Below are 26,932 nucleotides of genomic sequence, written 5' to 3' on the forward strand. Positions count from 1 at the left end.
AATATATGTAATAAGTTCTCACCATGTCATACACTGCTCTAGATACATGATGGAGTGAACCAAATAGATAAAAATTACTGCTCTCAAAGAGCTTATCTTCCAGCAGGAATGCCATTTGAAATACTGCTTTAGTGTCAAATATTAAACATGATTATAGTCTTTCATGAAATTCAAACCAATCTGATAAATCTTCATCAAGGTATCTGCAAAGATGAGTCAGTCCTGGTCCTCATATCTAGGAATTCACAGTGTAGTAGGGTAAATAGAAGTGTGTGGTCAAGAGTTAAAATACAGTGAGACAGTAACAGAGCAGATATTGAAAATGCACAGGTGGGTATTGGCATTGCACAGAGTGAAGGGTAACTAACTACAGAGAGAGGAGGAATCAAGGAGAGAGGTTGTTAGGTAAGAATGGTCAGGAGGACTTCTGCAATATGACCTGTCTGCTGAACTTCTAATCATCCTTTAAAACACTCCTAATTTGACATTGTAGAGTGAAAGTGGTGAGGTAGTATTGATGCTGGTGCTCTTATTCATGCAATTTTTCATCCTTGAATATTTTAGCATTTCTTCCTGAGGCTTGAGAAAAATGAATAGAGTTGATCAATAGGAAGACTGTTAGCATAATGAAATAACATCCAAGATAAAAGTTAATAGAATAGGAACATTTATTTTTAAGAGCTCTATCTCTGGAGGCATTGAGGGGCAGTCAAATTGTGAAATTAGCTGTTAGAGTTGATATAGATTTCACATTCATTTAGTTGACCGTAGCTTTCTACAGGGTTTCTGTGCATCTTCTAAAGAATTGCATGTGTGGCTAATTAGCCTTTCAAATGAATTCTTTCCAAGGTAACAATAGCAGTGAAATTATAGCATCTCTATCTGTGCACATTTTCATGAATTGCTGTATGTGGTTGGATCCTCAGAATACTGTATTGCAGGAAGACATGTTCTCAGAGTTCATCTGCTCCAAATACACCCTTTTTTCCTGCTGTTTCTGGAAATATAACACTCATGGGTAACATTTCTATAGTGTTTACTGTGCACCCTGACACTAGCAGAATCATGGTACAATTATTAACTCTCTCCATTCTCACGATTTGATGAGGCATGACCTGTTACTATCTATTTCACAGAATGGAAAACAGAGATATAAAGAAGTTAAGCCACTTACCCAAGGTGCCACAGTAGAAATATCAGAGTCAGGATGCAAATGCAAGTCAGGCTACAGAGCTGTATTCTCAACCATTATGTTATACTGTTTCTAAAACATAGAATAAGCATTCTTATCATGGCATTATTTTGAGAACTTTCAAAAACTACCACGTACCATATATCAGATATTAGGTGTGTGTTTGCATATTAAATACAAATTCCACATCTGATGATGAGCCCACCATAGCCTTTGCACCCCATTTGGCACATACAAACCTCTGACTACAAACCCCTTTTACTGATGATGCTGGTTGACACGTGACTCAAGCCTCACTTCACTAAATCTTGAGACACTTCATCAAATGCTGAGGTTTTTGTTCTCTTCTTAAACTATGCTTTCATCTTTCTGAGAGCTAGCCCTGTCACTTTCACTGCATCTAGGAACCATTCTTCACTTGCCCATCCATTCATCAAATATATATTGAGTACCTCTGTGCCAAGCACGCTGCTAAAAGCAGGAGGTATAAAGGTATACTGCACAGAGATATAAAAATCCACTAAAACCAAGTCCACTCACAAATAAAATATTCACAAATTATGATGAGTTAAGTAAAGGACACAGCAGGTTACCATGGTAAAGAGTAGCAGAGGAAGTTTTTCAGTAGGTGGGTCAGGGAAGGCTTCTCTGAGTTGACATGAGCTGGCACCTCCAGGATGAGAAGGAGATAGTCATGCATATTGCCTGAAGAAGAAGATTCCATGCAAAAGTAACAGTCTGTATAAATCCCCTAGTAAATAAGAGCTTAGTCAAGCAACTCACAAAGGACCAGTGTGGCTAGCATGTAGTGAAGGGGGAGAGTGGCTGCAGATGACACTAGGGAAGTTGGTGATGAAGGTTGTACAGGATTTTGTAAACTACAATAAGGAGTTTTAAGTGCTTGGAAATCCACTGAAACATATTAGGTGGGAGAATAACATGATCATTTTTATGTTTGGTGATCACTGGAGCTGCTTTGGGAGACATGAGTGAAACATTACTAGAAGGCTACTGGGCAAATTCAGGTTAGGGATGATGGGGCATGTACAAGGGGTGGTGGTGATGGATTTGGAAAAAAAGAGTTAAGACACATCTTGGAAGTGTCCTTGATGGTGCTTGCTCATGGGTCTGATGAGAAGGTTGAAGAGAAAAGGAAGGAAAGGATGCTGCTGAGCAATAGGATGGATGGTGACTGCTTTGCCTGAACTAAGGATGGGGACAGGTGGAATGGGAACATCAAGAGAAGATGACATGTTGAGTTTGAGTTGCCCATGAGGCATTCGAGTAGAAAGGAAAAGGCTATGTGGGCCTGAAACTCAGAAGAGTCTGACCCCAGGGTGTGGATGTTACCTAAAGCAGTGAAATTGGTGTCCTCAAGGACGGAGTGCCAACATCAATGTGAAACAGGCTGAAGATCACACCCTGTGGCACTTATGCCAACATTTGGAGAGATGATAATGCCTTCTATTCTCCTGAGTACAACTGCTCTCTCTGCTGCCTGCTGGAAAGGCAGAAATAGCCAGGACATCTATCCTGCTTTTTTCCTGTGGCTTTGAGGAGGGTGCAAGAGTCAAGGTGAGGGCAAAGCACAAGATAATACCCACAACACACCACCCCCTCCACACACACAGCCTTAGGATATGTGTGAGGCTCCTCAGGTATTGCTGGCTGCCCAAGGACAAAGGAAAGGGTAAAACAAATGGTTAACTGATAGAGATCACAGTCATGCAGAATGTGAGTCTTCATCAGTTTGCAACTGTCTTAATGATTTACAAGAAAAAAGCAATCTCCAGAAACCTATAGTCTCAATTTCCATGAGCCCTAATATCACTCTCTCCTCCATGGGATAGAGAATCTTATATAATCAGTCACCCTCACATCCACAGTGCAGCTCTTTCTGCCCACAAGTCCTGTCCCCATCCTATAATTAAAACACCTTTATGTGCTGAAAATGTCTCAAGAATTCTTTCCTGGCCCTTGGCTTCCAAACCCCACTTGAAATGACATCAGCAGATGTCATGCGCATAGCAGAACACCAGCTGAATTCTATAGGAAAAATGAAATTAATTCCACTACTTGCTTCTTCTCTCCCTAGAGTCCCTTTCTCTCTCACCTGTACTTCTGAACAGTCTCTCCTGACATGGCCCCACACCACTGATAAAGTACTTGGGTGGGTCCTGCCCTCCCTGTTGGACATAGAATCATCCCACCTATATGCAGAAAAAGACAGGAAATCCAGGTTCCACATTTCCCCTCTTAAGAACACTAAATTCTGTTGAACTGCACAGGAAAAATCTAACAAATGGCTTCTGGCCAAAAGACATTCTATTAGAAGCGATGAGCAAACAGAGTTTAGCAGGCAGAAGCAGAGTTTGTGAGACTACTCTAACAAGGATCATTCCAAAGCTGTACTCTCTGGTTCCTGGTTCCATGCCCACAAGCCATGTCCTTTAGAATGCAGCCCTTGCTAATTTCCTTAACTTACAAAGAACACATACTAGCCAATTAAAAACTCACAATAAAAGTGAGTTGAGGATATGCACAGTCAGTTCACAAAAATTGAGTATACATGGCTCACAGACACGAAAGACAAACTCACTAGTAATTAAATGCATGCAAAACAAAGGAAATGCCTGTTTTAATCTGTCAAAGTGGCAAACAATTTATAATTTGTGTAACAGTCAGACAGTGTTGAAGGTGTGAGTTTATGGGTTCCCACCCAGTATCCGAAGAATTTTCACTCAGTTTCTTTCCTGTCTCCAAACTTCAGAGGAAAGAAGGAAAAGGGCTAAGTAGAATGATCACCAGGGCATTGGAAATCTGAGTAGGGATGGGAAAAGAAACACAGTTCTCAAGGAAGGGGAAACCATTCTGGCTGGTATAGAGGAGAACACTGGTGTTAGTGGAAAGTACGAGAGGACCTAGGGACAGATCCGTGCTGAGGAGTTTTGGAGGTGGGCAGGGTGGGGGGCAAGGCAGTTTTGATAAGGCCAAAATAGTCTGTAAGATAAATAGGTTAAATTTAAAAATTTTTGAGAAGTGCAAGTAAATAATTAAACAAGTAAAATTCCTTGTTTAGCTTCTGCACTGTGAATCTTTAAGTGTGAGCCTCTGTAGAAGATTGACTTATTTGAATTATCTGAGAATACCTATTTTTGGAGTGGAAAAATTGAAAACTCTCAATCACCTTTAGTGGCAATGTAAATTTGTGGAATATTTTTGGGGGTTTGGTGATTTGACAACATCCCTCAAAATTAAAAACAAAAAACACTTTTAACTAGCAACTCCATTGGTACAGATTCACCCATTAAATACTCAGAAAAGTGGACAGCACAATTTGCATAGGGTGACATTCATTGCAGCACTGTTTGCAATAGTATAGGAAAGGGTGGGGAGGGGGGAGACCTAGAAACTTAAGGATCCATCAACAAAAAACTGATGAAGTAAATTTTGGTATACACATTTAATAGAATTCTGTTGATCTCTTAGAAAGGATGAGGTAGATCTGAATGCACTGACATCAAAAGATTGTCAAGAAAAGTAAAGTACATATTAATGCATGCAATATATTCATTTCTATATCTGTGTTTTTGAAGGTATGTGGCAACTTTTCTTTTTGGGTGATACTGAAGAAAATGGTAATGGTGGTTACAATTGTGGAAAAGCAGGAGTTTGGATGGGAGATGGAAAATTTTACTTTTTACTTTTACTTTTATGTTCCATTTGGAGTACCGAGTCAGTGGGTATGTTTTGAAGAAATGGCACTACATGCAGTGTTCCCAACTACATGTATAAACTCTGGTTTGTCTTTAACAAGAGGATGGTGTGTGGGGCTATTATTTTTAACTGTTTTTTTCTCATTTATCACCATCCATTAACCATGACACCAAGTTGACAGCAAATTTCTGAATCTTCCAGTGTTTTCTGGTAACATGATATCATTTATATTTGTTTGCTGTTCAAAACTAACAGTTTCACATGAAGCAGTTGGAATTGCCACATATTTTACCCTTTGTTCAGTGCATATCCAATACACTGAATAATGCATTTATTGCCTTATAAATAGACCTTATACCTGTTTGATCGGGTTGTATAAACAAACTTTGAGTGGCACTGAAAAACTGGCCACTGGGTGTGAAAATCAGTGTGGGTACGCCAATTATTGTTAACTGGGAACTTCTCAAAGCAGTGTGGTGAACCATCAAAAGTAGCTGGTCTAATATCTCAGCTGATGAGTCAGTGTGATTCAAAACTCTAGATAATACCTGAGGTCTTCAGGCTTTCACAATTTGAACTAGCGCTTTGGTAGAAAGTGAGATAGTGTGCCCCATGGGTAGCCTTTTCAACTAGGAGAAAGGGGACCAATTCAGCTGAAGGCATGGAGATATAAAAGAGCTTAAAAAAGAAATGAATAACATTTTATTTGCAAAATGAAGGGGTGCATTTTCATCTTTGGAATCTAAAAATAATCCTATAATTATATATTCTACTTTCTTGGGAAAGATGTTTTCGGCACCTTCTAGATGGAGAAAGTTATGTATGATTTTTATACTTCGTGAACTGATATAAAGGCAATATGTGTGATTGTATTCTATTTACTAATTATAAACTCCTAAGTTGCATATACACTGAATTAGACCCTTATCCTGAAATAGTATCCAGCTGTTTAGTCTAGCTATTGACACTAAAGACGTTTGATTAGACACAAACAAACAAATGCTCTACAAATTACAGTAATAGAAGGCAGAGAAAAATATTTTTCCATGAGAATGATTCTGAATCTGTTACTTAGAAACCCTTGATATTAGAAATTTAAAGTACTTTTCCTTTAACCACAGCCCACCCTTTCTTTTTGGCTTGAACTTTTAGTTAAGGGAAATGATATAATTAAGGTCTGAGCAGTTAGAATTGCTGCATGGTCTCAAATGTCTAATTTACTTTCTGATTTTTTTTTTTTAATCTGGGAAATGTGCACATAGTGATTTTGAGCATGAGCTTTTGGTACTGAAAGAGTTTGAATCCTACTTCTAGCATTTTCTAGCTGAAACAAGGAATTCTATGTCTCTAATCCTGTCTCCACTCCTGTATTACTAGGATAATAAGAGCAAATTATCCCTTAGAGTTTTCTGGACAATAAATGAGACAATGTTCATGCTGCCTCAGTGCTAACTATGTCATCAGTTGAAATACTTTGGATTGCAAGTAACAAAAAACACAACCCAAATGGAGTATAATTATAAAGGGAATTTATTGGCTTTTATAACTGATAACTGGAAAATCTAGAAGTTAACTCAATGGTTTAATTAAGTCATGAGAATTTAGTGTATTTTTGTCTATCCACCTAGCTTTCTCTATTATTAGCGTTATCCCAGATCAATTCTATTCAGGAACCCACGATGGCTGCTAGCACTCCCACAGCCTGCTCCATGTTTCCTCATTCTCATCCAGGAGGAATGATTGAACCTACTATTTCAGCATTCTCAACCAAGACCAAAGATTTACCCTGATTGGAAGAGCTTTGGTCACATTCCTAACTCTGAGCCAGCCATTGTAATCAGGGTATTTGATTGGCCTCATTCTCCACCCTTGAGATGAGGGGCAAGTTAGTTTCCTACAACCACACCGGTTATCAAGAGGAAATTGAGGGCTATTGAGAGGATTGGATCCTCTCCTGCTTGGATTACCTGCTTGGAAGGTAATCAGTACATGCGGCATTGTAATCACATCCAGCCACCCCAGAAAGGACATTCTACTGTCCAGGCAGGAAGTTATCTGGGTCCCTGGATGGGCTCAGGGAACACATTAGTCCCCAAAAACATATTAAAATTTCTATTAGAGGCAGCATAATTTCAGGAAGCATGTACATGAACACACATACACACACATACCACACACACACACCTGCTTGCCAAGATGAATAGTATATGTTTCTGGAATAAATCAAAGCTTCCCTACACTGAGTACCTATTACTGAAAAACATTTGACCATTTTAGATTTTCAATTTAATGCTAAGCTATAAGGAAGTTTTAAAAAATTCAAAGTGACATCTAGCATCATTATCTACTCATATAATATCACTCAAGTTTTGGCAGTTTAGATGTCTTTTTTGCAATTAGTACTGAGAACACTTACGCTGTTATTCACTTGGTTCTAACAATTTCTTTAGAACACTTAAAGTATACCAGTTAATTGAATAATTTTAACTAAGCATTTATTTTCATTGTATTTACTTCATTACTACAGTCAACTCTTGATCATTTCTAGGATCTACTATTTATCTATAGCAGATTCTGCTTTAATATTTATTAATCCAATAGGTTTTATTTATGTATGAAAACCCTCATAAAATGCCTTTCTCTAGGACAGACTGTGTGCTGAGTAAATAAAATTAACATGCCTGTGGTAACATTTTAGAATTTGAACTCTTATATAAGTGTAAAAGCATATTGCAAAAGGAAGTAGAAATGTATGTTTGATTTCTTATCTTTTTATTATTAATCGTGCCTCTACTCATAGCCCCTCTCGCTCACAATAAGAGTAATTGAGAATGACACACTTTTCTCACGAAATCATGCTTAGATGAGAGCATTGCAATTCATGGATGAAGGGTTCTGAAGATCTGTGAAAACTGAGAAATGTCCATAGTTACTCCTGACAAATGGCTTCCTATAACATCTCAGTCTTTTCTCCTTTGAAGCACTTCCTTTATGAATGTGTCTCATAGTCTCAACTAGATACTAATATACCTTTCACACATCTAGTTTATGTTCTTATCTGTAATTAGACTGTCATTTTAAGAGTACAAAGGTAGGGTCTAATATTACTTTAAAAAATGTTTATGTTGAGAGAAAAGGAGAGGGCACGCGCTCATGCACATGAGTGAGGGAGGGGCAAGACAGAGGGATAGAGAGAATCCCAAGCAGGCTTTATACTCAGTGCAGAGCTCAAACTCATGATGGTGAGATCACAACCTGAGCCAAGATCAATAGTCAGATGCTTAAACTGACTGAGGCACCCAAGGGTGGCTATTTTTAGATTTACAGAAAAGCTATGAAAATGGAATAGATGGTTTCCATGTGTCCCATACTCAACTTCCCCTGCTGTTTACATATTACATTAATTAGTATATATTACACAGAGAGTACACTTGTCACAAATAATGAATCAGTTTTGATACATTAATATTAGCTAAAGTCCATACTTAGACCCTTAGTTTTCACTGAAGGTTCCTTTTCTGTTCCAGGATCTCATCCAGGACACCACACTTCATGTAGCTTCCATGTCTCTTAGGCTTCTCATGGCTGTGAAAATTTTTTCAAACTTTCCTTATTTTTGATGACTTTGGTGGTTTTGAGTAGGTACTGGTCAGATAGTTTATAGAATGTCCTTCAATTTGGGTTTGTCTGGTGTTTTCCTCATGGTTAGGCAGAGGTTGTGTGTTTTGGGAGGGAGGCAACAGAGGTTAAGAGCCATTCTCATCACAGACTTTATATGCAAAACTATTTTAATGATAGTCTTTGAAGGCAAAGACTATAATCAAACATCTGTATTCTCCATAACATCAATTCTGTGTGGGGTGTCCAGAGGGATTGAAAAATAGTAAGTGTGGGAGGACGGGAGAGAAAGACGGAAGAATGAAGGAAGGAGATGCTGAATGAGGATGCGATAAACGTTGGGTGTTTGAGGGAGTGTGAGGTTGGAGATTAATTACTAAAATTTGTTAATTTCCTGTTCAGAAAAACTACCATCTCCACGCTTTTCTCCCAAGAAAATCAAGTGTTGAAATAAAGGGAATCATAGAGTTCATGCTACCTAGAGCTCTTTAATATTCTTTGGAAAGATTCTTATATATTACCATAAGGATTGACAGGCTATTCCCATAAAATTGATACCTGATGAAGACACTAAAATATGACGGTTCTTGTTTTTTTTTCTTTCTGGAGTTAACATTAAGAGAAATAATAGAGGAACTCCAAAAAGGAAAGAAGGAAGGAAGGAAGGAAGGAAGGAAGGAAGGAAGGAAGGAAGGAAGGAAGGAAGGAAGAAACCCAAATAAAAAGCAAAACACTTTTGATTCAGAGAAAAGTGAAAACTATAGAATTGTTCCAAAAGGAGTAATGTATTTAAGTCAAATGAGAAGCTGTGTTCATAAAAGCTATGAGGCTATGGATCAGTGCACTGCCAGTTTTATAGATGTGAAGGCATAGAAAGACTAGGAATATTTATTAGCAAAACCCCAACAAATGTTTGGCATCAAGCATAACATCTATTACACAGGCTTCTCTCTCTTGTGTTTGTTAGAACCTCAAAAACCCAGGTCCTCTGAAATAAAATGTTTTCCTATGCATATTGCTCCAATCTTGGAAATCATAGAACTGGTCTAATCTATTAAAATACTTATTGGTGAATACTTATTTACTATCTTGCCTCATGGCAAGGAAGATAACATCAATAATCAAGTTGTTTGTTGTACATGATGCCTTTTTCTGACAAATCTTTTCTTCTCAGAGTTGCTCTCTTTGCTGGTAGCTCTGCACTTTAATGCAGCCTGATTTTCTTTGAGTGAAAAAAGAGTATGCCTGGGAACTCACCAAAAGACAAAAGTTCAGTCATTCAGTAATATAATAGTATTGAAAGCAGAAGAGTCATCCTAAACATGATGTACTTTGTAATCTCTGATTAGCCATCAATGAACACTAACATTAGAATATACACAATATATTATTCAAAAAAGCAGGAAGAATCTATTTTGCAATTGTAAATCACTTGATTCTCTACAAAGCACTGTAAATTGTGTTATTTTAATTTTCACAGGCTTATTTTTTTAATATTCATTCATTTAGAGAGAAAGAGAGAGCACAAGTGGGGAGAAGGACAGAAAAAGAAGGAGAATCCCAAGCAGGCTTGGTGCTCAGCCTAGAGCCCCAAATGGGGTTCAATCCCAAAACCCTGGGATTATGACCTAAGCCAAAATCAAGAGTCAGAAGCTCAACCTACTGAGCTGCCCAGGTGCCCCTCACAGCCTTATTACTTTTTAAAGAAGGAAATGAGGCCAAAAAATTTTTCCTCTGCCTCAGAGCAGAGTTAATAGTGTAATTAGGTCTTATGTACATATCTTTGTGTTTTGATTCCTATAATCTTACCTCTGTTTTATACTAGGTCTCCTCACCTCCTGCCCTCAAATAACTACTTATAATTTAATAATTTCTTACATGAGGGTATAAGTATTTTGGGTTCAAATTAAATAGTTGACCTCACTCCTGCCCCCATCTCAGAGTTTGATTCTGGTTAACACAAAGGCCGGTTCAGGGTCTGATTCCAAAAGGTAATGTTTCTTTTTGGATTGAGAAAAGAAAATTTTATTTGCATTCCTTTGACTCAGGTTATTTTATATACCGTATGTGTGGGTGGAAAAGGTTATCTGCAACAATGAAGTGAGGCTCCACAGAAGTCAATTTAGCAGACAAGTCAGGGGTGAGTAATCAGTGCTGTGGGAGTCCCAGAAAAGACATTCTGGGAAGACTGAAATTTGTACTTCTTTCAGCAGTGGTTAAATATTGCTACCTAGTGGGCTTGAATATTTATAGCCCCATTTTATTTGGTTTGGGCTCTTGCAAAGTCAAAATCCCAGAATTAAACCCTGGGTTGTAATTCAGTTTTAAAAGAAACTGTAGTAAAGCTTTGATATGACCAGATGATCAGACTTTTCTGCTTAGTGTATCTTTCTGGTTAACCCATGGCTAACTTATTAAGTACTATAACATGCATCTCCCTTCCTCTGAGACAGATTTTTTTTATACTTGTTTTTGCCCTATAGTTATTAAGAGAATTCCCTTTCACTCTCCAAAGTATAAGCTTGAATGAGAAATTATATGGTTACCCTCGCCATAAGGCTTTTCCTCCATTTCTTGCTGAAGATATTAATAAAAACACAAAGTTTTCTTAACTTTGTAATTACAGAGCATTGACCTTATTTGGCCTATGGGTGGTGAGCGAGCATCCCGGGGACATCTATTTGTGAACATCAGTGAACACTACACAGCCAGGGAGGAAGCCGAGGCATGAGGCAATTTCTGTCTGTCTACAGCCTCTCTGGGCAGCTCACTTTCTCCTTTATTACTGTCCTCATGGATTTTCTATTACCTTACTGCTTTCTTGTTTCTGTGCTGCTTTTGCTTATTCTTGTTGTTCTTAATCTATTCTGTTGTAAGTGCCAAGGACTCAGTTCACCTGTCTCATACAAAGCCCGAGGAGGTAAGAAGGTGATCAGAGACCATAGCCATCGAAGAGCACAGAGCCCAGAGCAGCTGGCTCTCAAGTCCCAGAGCCTGGTCTTCAGTGGTGATTCATAGATTCTCACCCTCCTGCCCCTACACTGTCATACTTTACTTTGGTCATTTGGTCTTTTTATATGTCCTGCTACAAAGTGACATTCTAATTTTTACTATATGTATTTTTTCCACCCCATGCTTTTGCTTAGTTATAGCCCCACTTTCTTGGTTTGGGATTATACATGGACCATCATGGCCTCTCCATTCTCCCTGTCATGACCTTTGGTCTTAGCAGCCACTATTTAACTATTTCTTCTCTTTGAACTTGATAAAAATAACCTTTGCCTAATCACACCTTTGTTAATAACAGCCTGTCAGTTAATAACTAGGAACAAGGGGCAAGAAAGTTAAGTTTACATCAAGCATAAGCTGTTCTGTAGCTTACGGGGGGCCCACAGGGCAGGCTGTGGATTAGTCAGACACTATGACTGACATACCTAGTGGGATATGCCCATTTGTTGCCATGGATTTGCCCCATTTTGTGTGGTTTCTAAAGTCATTTTATCAGTTGACCTCCAACTAATCATAATGTTCCCATGGTAAGTGAATCACGGAGCTTCCCTCAATTCGGAATTTCTTAGTGGCTTTTGAGTTCTGTTTTGAGAATTAAGTTTTAAAAATCTTTGATTTGCATATGATGTAGATTTCACTATGCAAATGTTTTGAATGTCATAGAAACTAGGAGAGATGACAAAGTAGAAATGGGTAATGACTAAGAAATCCTCAATGATGCCTCTTGATATCCTTGACAAGGTTGTTAGATTTGAAAAGGTGAAAATGTAAAAGCTTTCATGAAGTTTTAACTTTAAGTGGATTTGGTTGATAGACAAAGTTAGAGCTGCATTTGAGCACAGCCTACATGTATTAAACACATATGGAATGACTTAGCCAATCTATAATCCACTGAGCCTGCCAATACTGGGAGCGTTCAAGAAAATCTCCTAAAATGCAAACATTCTCCTCCCTCCTTGTGCACTGCTACTTCCTATTGATAATAATGATTAGCCAGCCCAGCTAACAGTGTAACCCCATTTTTTGCCTATAACGAAAATCTCAAAAGGGCTTGGTGGCACTCCCAACTTTTAATCCATCAGCACCATTATATCTTCTGGTGGAAAGTTTCTCCACTTAAGTTAAAAGGCCTCCTAAGCGGCAGATCTCAAAGTGACAGGGACCCTCATATTGACTCCCCCACATATTTCACAGATGTTTCATGATATACATTTTAACAGTATATAAATTCTTTATTAAAAAAAAAAAGCCTTCTCAAAGACTTGCTTTTATAATTAGCACAATTGGTCAGGTCAGGCTGCCTATTGAAATCATCTGAGTACTGAAAGAACAAATGCTGCTACCTGGGTCCCACCCCCAGAGTTCCTGGGTGCCTACCCAAAGCCCTCAAGGTTTAGAACCATTAACCTGTATAAAATGAGGGAAAGAAGGGGTTGGATATGAGGAAATTTGACATCATCATCATGAATGGTACTGCCCCACTTCAAGCAAGCCAGGTGCAAAAATGGTGGCTATGTGAAGTCGATGTGTGTGCTCTGGGGGTAATTCTTCCAAATGCTTTCTTTCAAATGCTCAGAGTCCCTCTCTTCCACATTCTTTTTCTGACTTTCCCATAAGTAACCTGATAAAGTTCTGACTTTTATTAAAATTTACAAGTCCAAACATTGCATCTGCTTTTTGGCTTCAATAGCTCCAAAACTTTGAGTGTTGTCAAAGAAACCTCCCTAATCATCTAACTGTGCCTAGAACTCTGAATTTCAGACTTTGAGCTAGACATTTATTTTACAATCCCACCAAAGGGGAAATTTATTCTCACCAGTATTTATTATCTTTTAATTTTTTAACCATAGCCATACTAAAAGGCATGATGTGGTTGCTCATTATGGGCTTGAGTTGCTTTTCCCTGATAAAGATGTTGAGCACCTTCTCATATATTTGTTGCCAATTTGTATGGCTTCTTTGGAGAAATGTATGCTCAACTATTTGCCCAATTTTTAATCATTTTGTGTTTTGTTTTGCTGTTGAGTTGTATGAGTTCCTCATATATTCTGGATATTAATGCCTTATCAGGTATATGGTTTATAAATATTTTTCCAATTCCATAGGTTGTCTTCATTTTGTTGATTCCTACTTTTGCTCTTCAAAAGCTTTTTAATTTATGTAGTCCCACTAGTCTATTTCTGCTTTTGTTTCCTGTGTTTTTGGTGTCATATCCAAAAATTCATTTCCAAGACCAATATCAAGGAGCTTTTTCCCATGCTGTATTTTTTTCTGGTAGTTGTATAGCTTCAGGTCTTATAAATAAGTCTTGAATCTATTTTGAGTTGATTTTCACATATGGTGTAAGATGAGGGTCTAATTTCATTCCTTTGCATGTGGGTATCCCGTTTTAACAGCAACGTGTGTTAAAGAGGCTATATTTTATCAATTTATGTTATTGGTGCCTTTATAGAATATTAGTTGACCATGGGTTTCATCTCTGATGTGTGAGTTTCTTTCTCGGCCTTTTATTTTGTTCCATTGATTTATGTGTGTGTTTTTTTATGCCTGTATCATACTATTTTGATCAGTGTAGCTTTGTGGTATAGTTTGAAACCAGGAAGTGTGATACCTCCAGATTTGTTCTTTCTCAAGATTGTTTTTGCCATTTGGGGTCTTTTGTGGTTCCACATGATCCAGCAATCCCACTCCTGAGGATTTATGCAAAGGAATTTAAGTCAAGACCTCAAAAAGATACCCATATTCCCATGTTTATTATAGTACTCATAATAACCAAGATATGTCCAACATAAATGTCCATTGATTGATGGATGGATGAAGGAAAATTTTTTTGCACATATTATAGAATAATATCCCGCCTTAAAAACAATGAAGGAAAATCACCCATGTGTGATAACATGCACGAACCTAGAGAGCATTGTGCTATGTGAAATAAGCCAGACATAGAAAGACAAATACTGATCTCATTTACATTTAGAATCTAAAATAGTCAAACTTATAGAAGCAGAGAATGGTAATTGCCAGGGCCTAGGAGAAGGGGGAAATGGGGACGAATGGTCCAAGGGTACAAAGTTTCAGTTATACAGGATGAATAAATTCTAGAGATCTGCTGTACAGCATAATGCCTTTGGCTGACAATACTGTATTGTATACTTAAAGTTTTCAAAGAGGGTAGATCTTCAATTAAGTATTCTTACCACAAATAATAATAATAATAATGACAATAACAATAATAGTAAATAAAGGAGATGGGAGGAAACTTTGGGAGGTTCTGGGTTTGTAGTCTTGAGGGTGGTGATGGTTTCACAGATATAAACTTATCCTCAAACTCATGAAGTTGTTTTATACATCCACTCGTACCTCAATAAAGTAATTTAAAAATAGCACTTAAGTGTGGGACATAACAGTTTAGGGGAGGGAAGAATATATGAAGTTCCTATAATAGTCACTAAATAAATGTTAAATTTGAAAAAAAAAAGATGTTTAAAATGACTGTTTTAGAGCTGTGTATGTACCTAGCACTTCAGATACATCTTTCCTAAAACCTCTTAACATTTTTGGACTTAAACATTTTTAGAAGGATACTTTACAATAAAAATATTATATTTCTATAATATATTTCTAGTATGTCGGCATAACTGGCCTACCAATTTTCTTTTTGGAGCCATCTCAGTGAACCTGAGGAGAGATGACTATCTAGATCTACTTAAGTTCTCTACCTCTTTCTTTCAGAGAGTTGGAGGCACCCTTAGAAGCTGACACCATGCGGGTTAGGAGCTTGCTTCTCGTCTCACACTGCTGTCACACCATTCTTTAGAGGCTCAGCTCGGACTTCTGTGTGACTCATCCATCCATTTCCCGTATCTCCCACATCTTGTCAGCTGATAAATTCATCTGATTGAATCTCTTCAGTATCTCTCAAATTCACTTTTATTTCCATTACCACCATCCAGATGAGGCCCTTGTGACTTAAACTGGACTGTTATAAAACCTTTTAAGTAATGTCTGTATCCACAGGATTTTTCTTCTCTTTTCTTTCTATCCTATGGAGAGAAAAGGCTTGGTTTTGATTATTTCTGAAATCTAAGCACTAACTCCAGAGCAGATAGGCAATAACTGTTTGTTAAATGAGGACTGGTTATACTGCTTCCTGTCTTCAAAACATGGGATGGTTTCGTGTTGCCCATGGGTTGAAACTCCTCTCAACCTGGTGTCAGTGCATATCAGTCTTCCTTTACACCTTATTTCTCATACAGTTTAGTGATATACCCTCTGGTGACTATTCACCATTGGGCTCTCCCTGATTTTCCCATCCTCCCTTCTTCCAAATTTTCACTTGGCAAAGTCCTAACCATATTTTCGTTCCCTGCTTCATGGTCATCTTTCTAAAGCCACCCCAGATTCTTCTTATGTAATAATTGGTCTTTCTTTCCTGCTCTCCCAATGACTTAATAACTCCATTATAGCACAGTCTGTCTTTATTTTTTTTTTGTTTTTGTTTTTGTTTTTTTTTTTTACATAATCTCATTTTTATTTTTTTATATTCTTTTTTTTTTTTACAAATAGTTTATTGTCAAATTAGTTTCCACATAACACCCAGTGCTCATCCCCACAAGTGCCCTCCTCCAAGCCTTTCCCCCCCACATCCATCAGTCCTCAGTTTTTGTCAGCATTCAAGAGTCTCTCATGGTTTGCCTCTCTCCCTTTCCCCCACCATCTCCGCCCTTCTTCTCCCCCTTGTTCCTCCGTCAAGTTCCTCCTAATCCTCCTATACGTGCAAACATGATATTTGTCCTTCTCTGCCTGACTTATTTCACTCAGAATAACACTCTCAAGGTCCATCCATGTTGCTACACATGGCCAGATTTCATTCTTTCTCATTGCCATGTAGTATTCCATGGTATAGATAAACCACATCTTCTTGATCCATTTGTCTGTTGATGGACACTTAGGCTCTTTCCATGTTTTAGCTATTGTGGAGAGTGAGAAGCAGCACATCTTTGACAGATAACCCAAACTCCTCATCTCTCCTCTGGTAACAATAAAAAAGATTCCACTTCTTTTCATGGCATCCCTATTCCTATGTATGACAGGACTATTCTCCCAGAGGCTCAAGCTAGAAATCAACAGGCTCTCCTTGACTTCTTCATGTCCTGCTCTACCAAGTTCAGAAAGTTGCCAAATCCCATCCATTCCATTTCCACGCTGGTTACATCTCCCAGTTGTCTTTTTCTTTTAATTCGTATTGCCACTACTTTGGATCATGCCTTCAAACAACAGAGGAACAAAGGTGAAATGACTGTATTGCTCTTCCCGCCACTTGCCCTCCTCTTTNAGTTTGGTGAGTTCCTTATAGATTCTGGATATTAACCCTTTATCTGATATGTCATTTGCAACGATCTTTTCCCATTCTGTTGGTTGCCTATTAGTTTTGTGGGTTGTTTCCTTTGCTAGCACAGTCTGTCTTTAATTACAGCTCTTGAGTGGACAGGGTTTCATTATAAGAGCCAATTTTGATTAGTTGGTAATGGCAGCCTATATCACATATTAAAAAGGATTCTAAAGGTATACTTAACTCTATCATGACAAAAGGTGCCAAAACAGATAAGATGCCATCCATGGTCATAGAAAAAGAAAGGAAACAAACTGCCTCTGAGTAGCCAACTTTGTTATTTACCTCCATGCATGTAACTACTCAGCCAAATCACATGTCCTTAAAGACATCTTTCTCTTATCATCACCTCTGTCAGAATTTGTGTTCAACTTTATTCTCAAACCCTCTATTCTCTCATTTTAAAAGTTTACAGTCTAAAGTGGCAAATATGACATTTGCGATAGAATGTGATAATGGACAAGAAAGATATAAAGGCTAATGAAATGGCCCTAGAAGACTGGGTAGGAAGACAAGACATGGAGAGCAAGAGGGGGAAGGCAGGGATCTATTCAAAGTAAGTGAAATCAGTATGTTGGAGAGAGATCTGTATTCCCATGTTCATTACAGTCTATTCACAATAGCTAAGATACAGAAACAACCTAAATGTTTGTCATTAGATGAATGGATAAAGAAAATGTCACACACACACACACACACACACACACATGCACACACACACACACACACACAGAGAGAGAGAGAGAGAGAGAGAGAGAGAGAGGGAGAGAAAGTCAGCCAGTAAATCTAAGTCCAGTGAAGCTATCTCTTAACTAGGTGTTAAATTCTAAAACACCAAAAGTGAGAAACCTAATATAATTAAAATTACTTTTGAAAATTTAATAATTTGCCCATATAGTATAATACACATTTCAAAATATTACACCAGGAACTCTATAAATTACTAACTCTAAACTTAAAGACACACTGGAAAGAACAACGGAAACTACAAAGTATACAGCCATCTGAGCATTCAGACTTTTCTGCCTTTAAAATACCTATCAAAATACTAGAGGAGGATGCAGGGTGGGTAGAAAATGTCTCCTTTCCCGTAGATTTTATTCTATTTCTGAGAAAGTGGTAAATCTATTTACATTTAATATTTATTAATGGGCTTGCTTATTTTGAAACAATGAATGTACAAGTGTCTAATGAAAGGCTTGGAACATACTGGGAGCTTAACAGATGTTTGCTGGATTTGAATTTAAATCTTGCTTGTTAATTAGACTGACATACAAACTGTTTTTTGAAAAGTTGTTTAGAAGACCTTGATTGGCTTCCTGTCTTTCAAAATTGGCATCTTCTCTGCGGCAGTGAACAACTTGTCTCTCTTGCCATTTACAATAGTTTCAAGATACCCTACCATAGTTCTGGAAATGTATAATAAAGGGAGAAAACATTTTTTGCCCTCCAAACTTGAAAATTAACGGCACCCTATGCTGACTAGGGTCTGGGAAATAGGCAGTCTTGTATACTTTCAATAGTAGTATGAGCTATTTAAACATTTTTTGGAAAAATTCACCCTACAAGTAAAATAAAAGCATAAGTCCTTGTAGTGGCAAGTACTGAAACCAGCTCATAATCAATAGAGAAATCATGGTATTCCCACACCATGGAAAATAATATACCTAAAACACAAAACAAAACTAAATAGATCTGTATGTATGGATTAACAAAATATCCATGTTTTTTTAAGTTAAATTGTGAAATAATAGATAAAATATAATACTATCTTTGTTAAAAACAAACAAAACCTGAAAACTCAAAGAAAAATATGTGTGTTTGTGTAAGCCCTTCAAAAGTGTGGAAGGATTTACTCTAAATTGTTATAATTGATAACCCCAAAGAGGAGGGCAAGTGGCGGGAAGAGCAATACAGTCATTTCACCTTTGTTCCTCTGTTGTTTGAAGGCATGATCCAAAGTAGTGGCAATACGAATTAAAAGAAAAAGACAACTGGGAGATGTAACCAGCGTGGAAATGGAATGGATGGGATTTGGCAACTTTCTGAACTTGGTAGAGCAGGACATGAAGAAGTCAAGGAGAGCCTGTTGATTTCTAGCTTGAGCCTCTGGGAGAATAGTCCTGTCATACATAGGAATAGGGATGCCATGAAAAGAAGTGGAATCTTTTTTATTGTTACCAGAGGAGAGATGAGGAGTTTGGGTTATCTGTCAAAGATGTGCTGCTTCTCACTCTCCACAATAGCTAAAACATGGAAAGAGCCTAAGTGTCCATCAACAGACAAATGGATCAAGAAGATGTGGTTTATCTATACCATGGAATACTACAAGACAATGAGAAAAAATGAAATCTGGCCATGTGTAGCAACATGGATGGACCTTGAGGGTGTAATGCTGAGAAAAATAAGTCAGGCAGAGAAGGAAAAATATCATATGTTTGCACGTATAGGAGGATTAGGAGGAACTTGACGGAGGAACAAGGGGGAGAAGAAGGGCGGAGATGGTGGGGGAAAGGGAGAGAGGCAAACCATGAGAGACTCTTGAATGCTGACAAAAACTGAGGACTGATGGGGGGGGGGGGGGGGGGATGGGCATGGAGGAGGGCACTCGTGGGGATGAGCACTGGGTGTTATGTGGAAACTAATTTGACAATAAACTATTTGTAAAAAAAAAAAAAAAAAAGATGTGCTGCTTCTTATTTTAAATGATAATTACTCCTATAGGAAAGCTTCTTTTTTGTTCTTGAAACAAAAAAAAGCTGCTTTATAGTTGTATTTCTTATGAAATATAGAAGTTAAAGAGCCTGACTGGTATCTAAAATTGTACCTTATCCATGCATATTATCCCCAAACAAAAGAATATTTATTTTTGTATTGGAAGAAAAATGATAGGAATTTAAAATCATTTCAAATATGTAAAAAAAAAAAAGTAAGTTTTCCTGTTGTATTCAAAGTGGCATAAGGCATAAAATATGACCTATCCAATTTTCACTGTTTGTTTTGTGTGTTTCAATATAGCTCTTCCTCTTACAAGTGTTTATTTAACTTAATGCCTATAAATAAATAGTTTATTGTTACCAAAGTTATTCTCTATGGGTAGACTTGCAAAAATTTTTAGTTCTAGACATAGCTTGTGCACTTGCACTTCTATTCTATGGAAAGCAGCATTACAAATTCAGCACCCCTGAGAATTTATTTCTTGCAAATAAAACTGTCAACATGCTGGGTGAATTTTTCTGTATAATTGTATCATATTTTATGTTGGGATTGAAATAAAAGTGTGTAATCCATCAGTATGACCCTTTTGCACAGATAAATGAGTCAACACAGTTACCTGAATAAATCATTTTAATCTTCAGCCTACTTGTATGGAAATCAACTGTTCTTGCATACCTTTATTCTCCATTCATCATGGATTGTATTTTTACTTCAGACACTATTCTTATATTAGTCTTCCTTGGTTGAATTATGTGGGGCTTTATATGGAGAATGTTTTTCCTATTATATTTGTTATCTCTAATTTGAGCTAAAACAGGAATTCCTGTAAGTGTCATGTTTTTATTTTGATCTAAAGAATTTCATGAATTTAAAAGCCTGCAGAGAACTGGGTGACTATGACATGTGAATGCATAAGATGATTTATTTTATTGACTAATTCTTACACTTTGAGTGAAGCTTCATATGGTTCCCCATTGGGGGAAATAGGAAACAGGTATTAAATTTAATATTTTGTATATTTCTTGTTTTTCAGAAAATAAATACTCCTGGAACCAGTAATGCAGATGTCCCCTTGGCTAATCCCGGAATGTACCAATTGGATATTACCTTAAGAAGGGGTCAAAGTTTAGCTGCCCGAGATCGAGGAGGTAAGAACAATAGCGCCTGGAAACTTGTCTTAATTTTTTGACAGATTTTGTTTTCCTTATGGTTGGTTAAGTTAAAAAAAATCAACAATAATTTTATAATTTTTAGAAGATTGTGTCAACAATATGGCTCGAAGCTTTATCTGCCTCCTGTGACCGTGGAGCAAGTGGTTACGATACAAATCAAAATCTCCAAACTGACCCTGACCCACACAAAATGGTTCCTGCCAAACTGCTGACAAATTAGACCCTGCCTTATATGTTATGAGGTACACAATTGGTTAGTAGGTGGAGCACATATTTGGAGCCCTGTCAGAAGTCACCTTTTGACAGACCTGAAGTTCTTATTGCTGCACAGATTTACACAGGTGCGTCTGCTGAAACTGCAGAATCCAGGACTAACATTTCACCAAAACTTTGGAGATTCCCACAGGTGATTTTCTGAGGCTTGGTTGGACCTGGGAATAATCTCATGATAGGTCTTTGTAGGCCACAGTGAAAGAATGGACAAGGAAAAGTCTCTTTAGTTTCTGGATTCCAAATCTCAAGGCAGTCTCCTGGTGAACTAGCCTGGGTTACATGAGGGATTCCTTGAACTCAGATTAAAGTCAGCACCAGGGATGGTCCCTAACTAGACTTGGATCATCCTTTTCATATTTTGAAATACCAGCCATTCGAGATGTGGAGACCTGAGTGCCCTGAGGACTCACATTTCCAAAGGAAGCTGAATTTGAGTGTAACTCCTCCAACAAGGAAGTGGGGGAGGGGGAGCCCCTAAGCCTCTAACAGGTGTCAGACAGCCTGAAGAGTGTTCCCAGCATCGCGCAATGTTGTTTTATCTTTCCACCCTATTTGACACCCACACTTAGCGTGTAGAAGAATCCAAATTAGGATAGTTGTTTATAATTTCTATCTCCTGTCTCTATAAGAATAAAGTAGAGAAAATAATTTAGTATAATAATGTTTTTTAAGACCAGAAGCTATATAACTAATTGCTTTAATTTTTGAATAAAAACTAGTAAATATCAGAACATTCTTAAGGAATGAAGGTATGATTGGAAATGTAAAATTTTAATACATTTAATTTTAAAAATGAATCATCTGGTTAAGTAGCTGAGGACAAATTTTTATTGAATTGAACTGTTTGTCTCAAAAACAGTTACAATTAGAAGAGAGAAAGAAAATAATGCTATTAACGTAGTATTATTTTATTGAATACATTTATGCAACATTTTTTGGTTTTCAGAGTATTCTTAATTATATTAAATTGCATCATTTGATTTAAAATAGAATTGAATCAACTGTCATGAGATCAAATTTTTCATTCTAGTATTAAATATATATGTACATAATTATTTATGTATAGTATTGTTTGTAATTATAAAATGTCCATAAATAGGGGAGGTAGTTAAATAAACTGTGGTATACCCATATGATGAAATACGATGCAGCTATAAAATAAAGAATAAGGAAATCCTCTAAGAATTGTTATGAACATAATTGCAGGATATATTATTAAGTGACAAAGCAAGGTACGAAAGACTACTGATAGTATGGAATGTAAGAAAGAAGGGAGCATAAAAATTTATCCATTATCCATTTATTTCTTCATAAGGAAACATCAGAAGTAAAACCCAGAAGCTAACAAGATTGGTAATATACATAATATGGATAAGAACAGGTGTCAAGAATGAGGGATGGGAATGGTATAAAGGGTGAAGAGGAAGTGACTTTTCTCTGAGTAAACTCTTGTTATTATGGCAGTATTTCAGACCCAGCTAACTAGATAATTAAGTAAGTATCTATTAGGATGTGGGAGGAACCCAAAATTAATTGTAACTATAATCATACCTTAGGGGGATGAGGAATAAAACAACTACTCTAAACGATCATGTAAAACAGTATTTGGATTGTACACCATAAAACTCAAGACAAAAAGCACTATCCATGTTGTACTCTAGAGCATGACTGCCAGTTTGGAAACTACTTCATGTGTGTACTAGGACTGAACAAGTGAGTAAATATATTATAAATAATGAGAGCCAGGTTTTCCCCTGTTAGAGAAGGATGTTATAAAAATAGAACAGGAGAACGCTGGAATGAACCTGCCCGTGTTAGAAAGATATCAGTATGAGCTACTTGGTTTTACTATGTATAACAGATAAAAATGAAAATGAATAGAATGCTGTGTTTGTGTGTGAGTGTGTGTGTATGTGTGTGTGTGTGTGTGTGTTTCCTACATTTATCTGCTGAGAGGGCCTAGAAGCAATTGCTAATGTGTAATGGCAAACAAGAAATCGACACACACTGAGCCCAGATTTTGGTTTCTAAATACAGTTTCCCTAATAAAAGTAAGCAAGGCTCCTGCAGAAATGGTTGATTGCAGATCTGGGGCAAGGGAAGTACAAGATGAACCTGGACTATTTTACAGGCCCAGGAAGCAAGGAAGTAATAAAAAATTCATGGCATGATGTCAAAACAATTTAGAAGCCAACTCAAAAGAGCAGCTCATGGTAATCAAAACTTGGACACTTTCAGCAACAAAATGAATGATGGTAATAATGAATTCTAACCTATCAAATAATATAATATAAATATCTGTGAGCTCATGCTAGTAAGTAAATAACTGAATAAGTAAGTGGGGGAGCAGGTACAACTTTTCCTTATTGCAGAATTCCAATGAACAACTATAGAAGGGAAAATAAAAATAGAAAATCATCTTTTAACAAACACCACAGTAACATGTTGAAGGCAAAAATCATCAAAAGATGCTAAAATTATATGTGCAAATCTATATGAGAAATAAGATAGTTGCATCATTTCAAGGTATTTCCCAACAATATCCATTTGAATTATAAAGGAGGAATAGAAACTTTACAATGGAGACACTTGGAAGACACCTCCTAACTAACCCAAGGGGATTGAGACGGACATGGACTCCCTGGTGTGATGCCATGACAAAGGCACATCCTTTCTGTAACATTCTTGTCAACAATGCATAAATTCAATGTGATCGTGAGAAAACATCAGGCAAACTCTGGCAATATTTGATGCGAGTTATCTGAACAGAGTAGTGTTCAGTAGTAGTGAGGACAGATCCTGTCCTCAGGATCGCCACAGTCTTGCCCTAGCATTCCATGTCTCCACGCATTTCAGTCTGGAAGGCACTGGACACACACACTGTCTTTCTTGTAGTTGCAAGTTATTCTGTACGGCTGTCTCTGCCAAAAATAGGAATTTTAAAGAGAGAACAAGAGGACCATATTCTTAAGAAAAACAGGAAAGAAAATACTTTGTGGAGGTGAAGAATATCCCAAAGTGTTTAAAATGCAAACTCCAGTCAGGCTCCACTGGTTTACTCACTTGGCCTGGCATTTATGAGGTTTTTATCAGGTAGATGTGAGAAGAGATATTTAAACAAAGGAAACAACCTAAGTATCGGATTGACTAAAATTGATCTTAGACACCCCTGTGGATGACAGATGTGTTAAGTATGTGATTGGATAGGTCCTATTGGGTCAGCTTAAACTTGTGAATTGTATACATACAAGACAATTAGATGGAGATAGATAGTTTGAAGGCAAACACAGCTCTTAAACTCTTGCAGGCATGTGGGAATGTAGTTTAGAGGGTCTGATCTGGGATTATGGATGTGGAAATGGAGAAGGAAAGGAAAATGTGAGAGGCCCTCCAGAGGAATATCTGCTAGCATCTGAGGTCAGATGGATGAGGGAGTTCCAAAAAGCCATTGAGATTTAAGGATGATGGTACCTGGGAGTCATGTGGATTTTGGAAAAAGGTAAATGTCAGCAAAAATATTTGTGTAACTGTTATAACTAGCAGAAATTATACTTTTATCATTTATTGCATTGATGCTCTCACCTAGTGCCCATCAAAACCAAAATGCCTGGGCTCCCTCTGTTACATATCACCTTTGCACAGAATAGTGGAATGGGAAAATTCACTTCACCATCACCAGCACCACTAGGATGTTGTTTGAACTTTTCATCTCCAGAATCTTCCTTCATACATAATTGGCACTGAGTTGGGCTCTGCAGTCAGAACTGGCCATCATTCTTCCTACAATGCGTCTGCCTCTTGCTGAGTTTTATTGTCTCTGCTTTAAGCAGCCTAATGAACTAGAAACATATGATCTTGAAGAGTTTGACAGACAGAATTTCAAAGCCAAGCTCAACATTCTATTACCTCTGTGATTTTGAGTGATATGTACAATCTCTCTGCTGCAGTTGTAGGGGTCCAGAGTTAGCAAATAAAAATACAAGATCCCTCATTAAGTTTGAATTTCATATAAACAAACCATTTTCTTTTAGTAGAAATGCATCTCATCGAATCCACAATATAATGAAAACAGATAATAATATTGTACTATAAGTATGTAATGCGGTAAGTATTGCTACAATGGCAACATAAGATAATTTATAAATGTATCAGAGCAACAGGCTGGACACCTCAAACTTACACAATATTACATGTCAGTTTATGTAATAAAAAATAAATAATAAAAATATTTTAAATAAATTCATCTCATACTATTTAGGACATACTTTACTAAAATGTTTTGCATTGTTTATCTGAAATTTCAGTTTTAACTGAGCTCCTTATTTTAACTGGCAGCCCTGTGACAATCGTCATGTCTAGTTTTTATTAGGCCCAGGCTATTTATATTTTAATTGGACTGGGTTTTTCGAGGCCATATTATAATGTACCACATTTGAATGTAATGTCTTGACACGATTATTTGTATTGTTAGAAAAGTAAGACAGAGTAATCTCTAAGGTCTGGTGCTAGCAATTCTCTACAATGTTGTTTCTTATAATTTGTACTATGGAAGAGGTAATAATTTTCTAGGAATGATTTTACAAATTCGTACAAACTTGGTGGCTTAAAACAACAGAGATTTATTACGTCACAGCTCTGGAGTCCAGGAGTCAGTCAAGGGCAACACTTCCTCCAAAGGCTCTTGGAAAGACTTCTTCCCTGCTTCCTCTAGTTTCTGTTGAGTCCAGGGATCCCTTCCCCTGTGGCAGCATCACTGATCTCTGCTTCCATCCTCACATGGCACTCTCCTCTGTGTCTCCATGTCTCATGTCTCTCCCTGCTTTCTCTCTCATAAGGATGGTCATTGGGTTTAGGGTCCCCCCTAAATCCACGATCATCTCATCTGAAGATTAATACCTGCAGTACATCTATGAAGACCCTATTTCCAAATAAGTTCACCTTTACAGGTATGGAGGTTAGGACTTAGACATGTCTTTAGGAGAATCCAAGTCAACTCACTGTCGAGGACAACTGTTTCTCTTCAAACACTATGAACAAATTTAAATAATAAAAAAAAGTGGGGCAGTGCACCTGGGTGGCTCCAGTAGTTAATTGTCGGACTTCAGCTCAGGTCATGATCTCACAGTTCATGGGCTCGAGCTCCACATTGGGCTCTGTACTAAACAGCGTGGAGCCTGCCTAGGATTCTCTCTCTCCCTCGTTGGCCCTCACCACTCATGCTTTCTGTCTCTCTCTCTCTCTCAAAAATCAATAAATTTAAAAAATAAATAAAAATTTTAAAAAAAATTTTGTTTTAAAAAGTGAGCCATGTTTTACCGTCACCCAAAGAAGGTCTTAGAACTAAAGTAAACTAGGGGCACCTGGATGGCTCAATTGGTTAAGCGTCCGAATTTGGCTCAGGTCATGATCTCATGGTTCGTGGGTTTGAGCCCCGAGTCAGGCTCTGTGCTGACAGCTAGCTCAGAGCCTGGAGCCTGTTTCAGATTCTGTATCTCCATCTCTCTCTGACCCTCCCCTGCTCACGCTGTGTCCCTCTCTCTCAGAAATAAATAACACATTTTAGAGTCTTGAATCCTGAGAACAAACTGAGGACTGATGGGTGTGGGAGGGGAGGGGGAAGATGGGCATGGAGGAGGGCATTTGTGGGGATGAGCACTGGGTGTTATATGGAAACCAACTTGACAATAAACTATTTGTACATAAATAAATAAATAAATAAATAAATAAATAAAATAAAAAATAAAAGTGAAAAAAAGAAATAAATAAAACATTTTTAAAAAAGAACTAAAATAAACTGTGTCATATAACAAATTTAATGAGGCATTAGATTACCTGCAAAAA

General features: G+C 37.4%; 1 protein-coding gene across 1 annotated transcript in view; it reads left to right on the plus strand.

Annotated features, from left to right (window-relative positions):
• The window catches only part of MCTP1 (multiple C2 and transmembrane domain containing 1), a 517,686-nt gene that overhangs the window by 207,650 nt on the left and 283,104 nt on the right, over positions 1-26,932 (plus strand). Inside the window, exon 2 of the mRNA XM_039239406.1 lies at positions 20,680-20,794. Coding sequence (XP_039095337.1) covers positions 20,680-20,794 — 115 coding nt within the window. The remainder of the gene's footprint in view (positions 1-20,679; positions 20,795-26,932) is intronic.

This window comes from Hyaena hyaena, unplaced genomic scaffold (genome assembly GCF_003009895.1).
Source record: "Hyaena hyaena isolate Hyena2069 unplaced genomic scaffold, ASM300989v1 scaffold_156, whole genome shotgun sequence".
Lineage (NCBI taxonomy): Eukaryota > Metazoa > Chordata > Mammalia > Carnivora > Hyaenidae > Hyaena > Hyaena hyaena.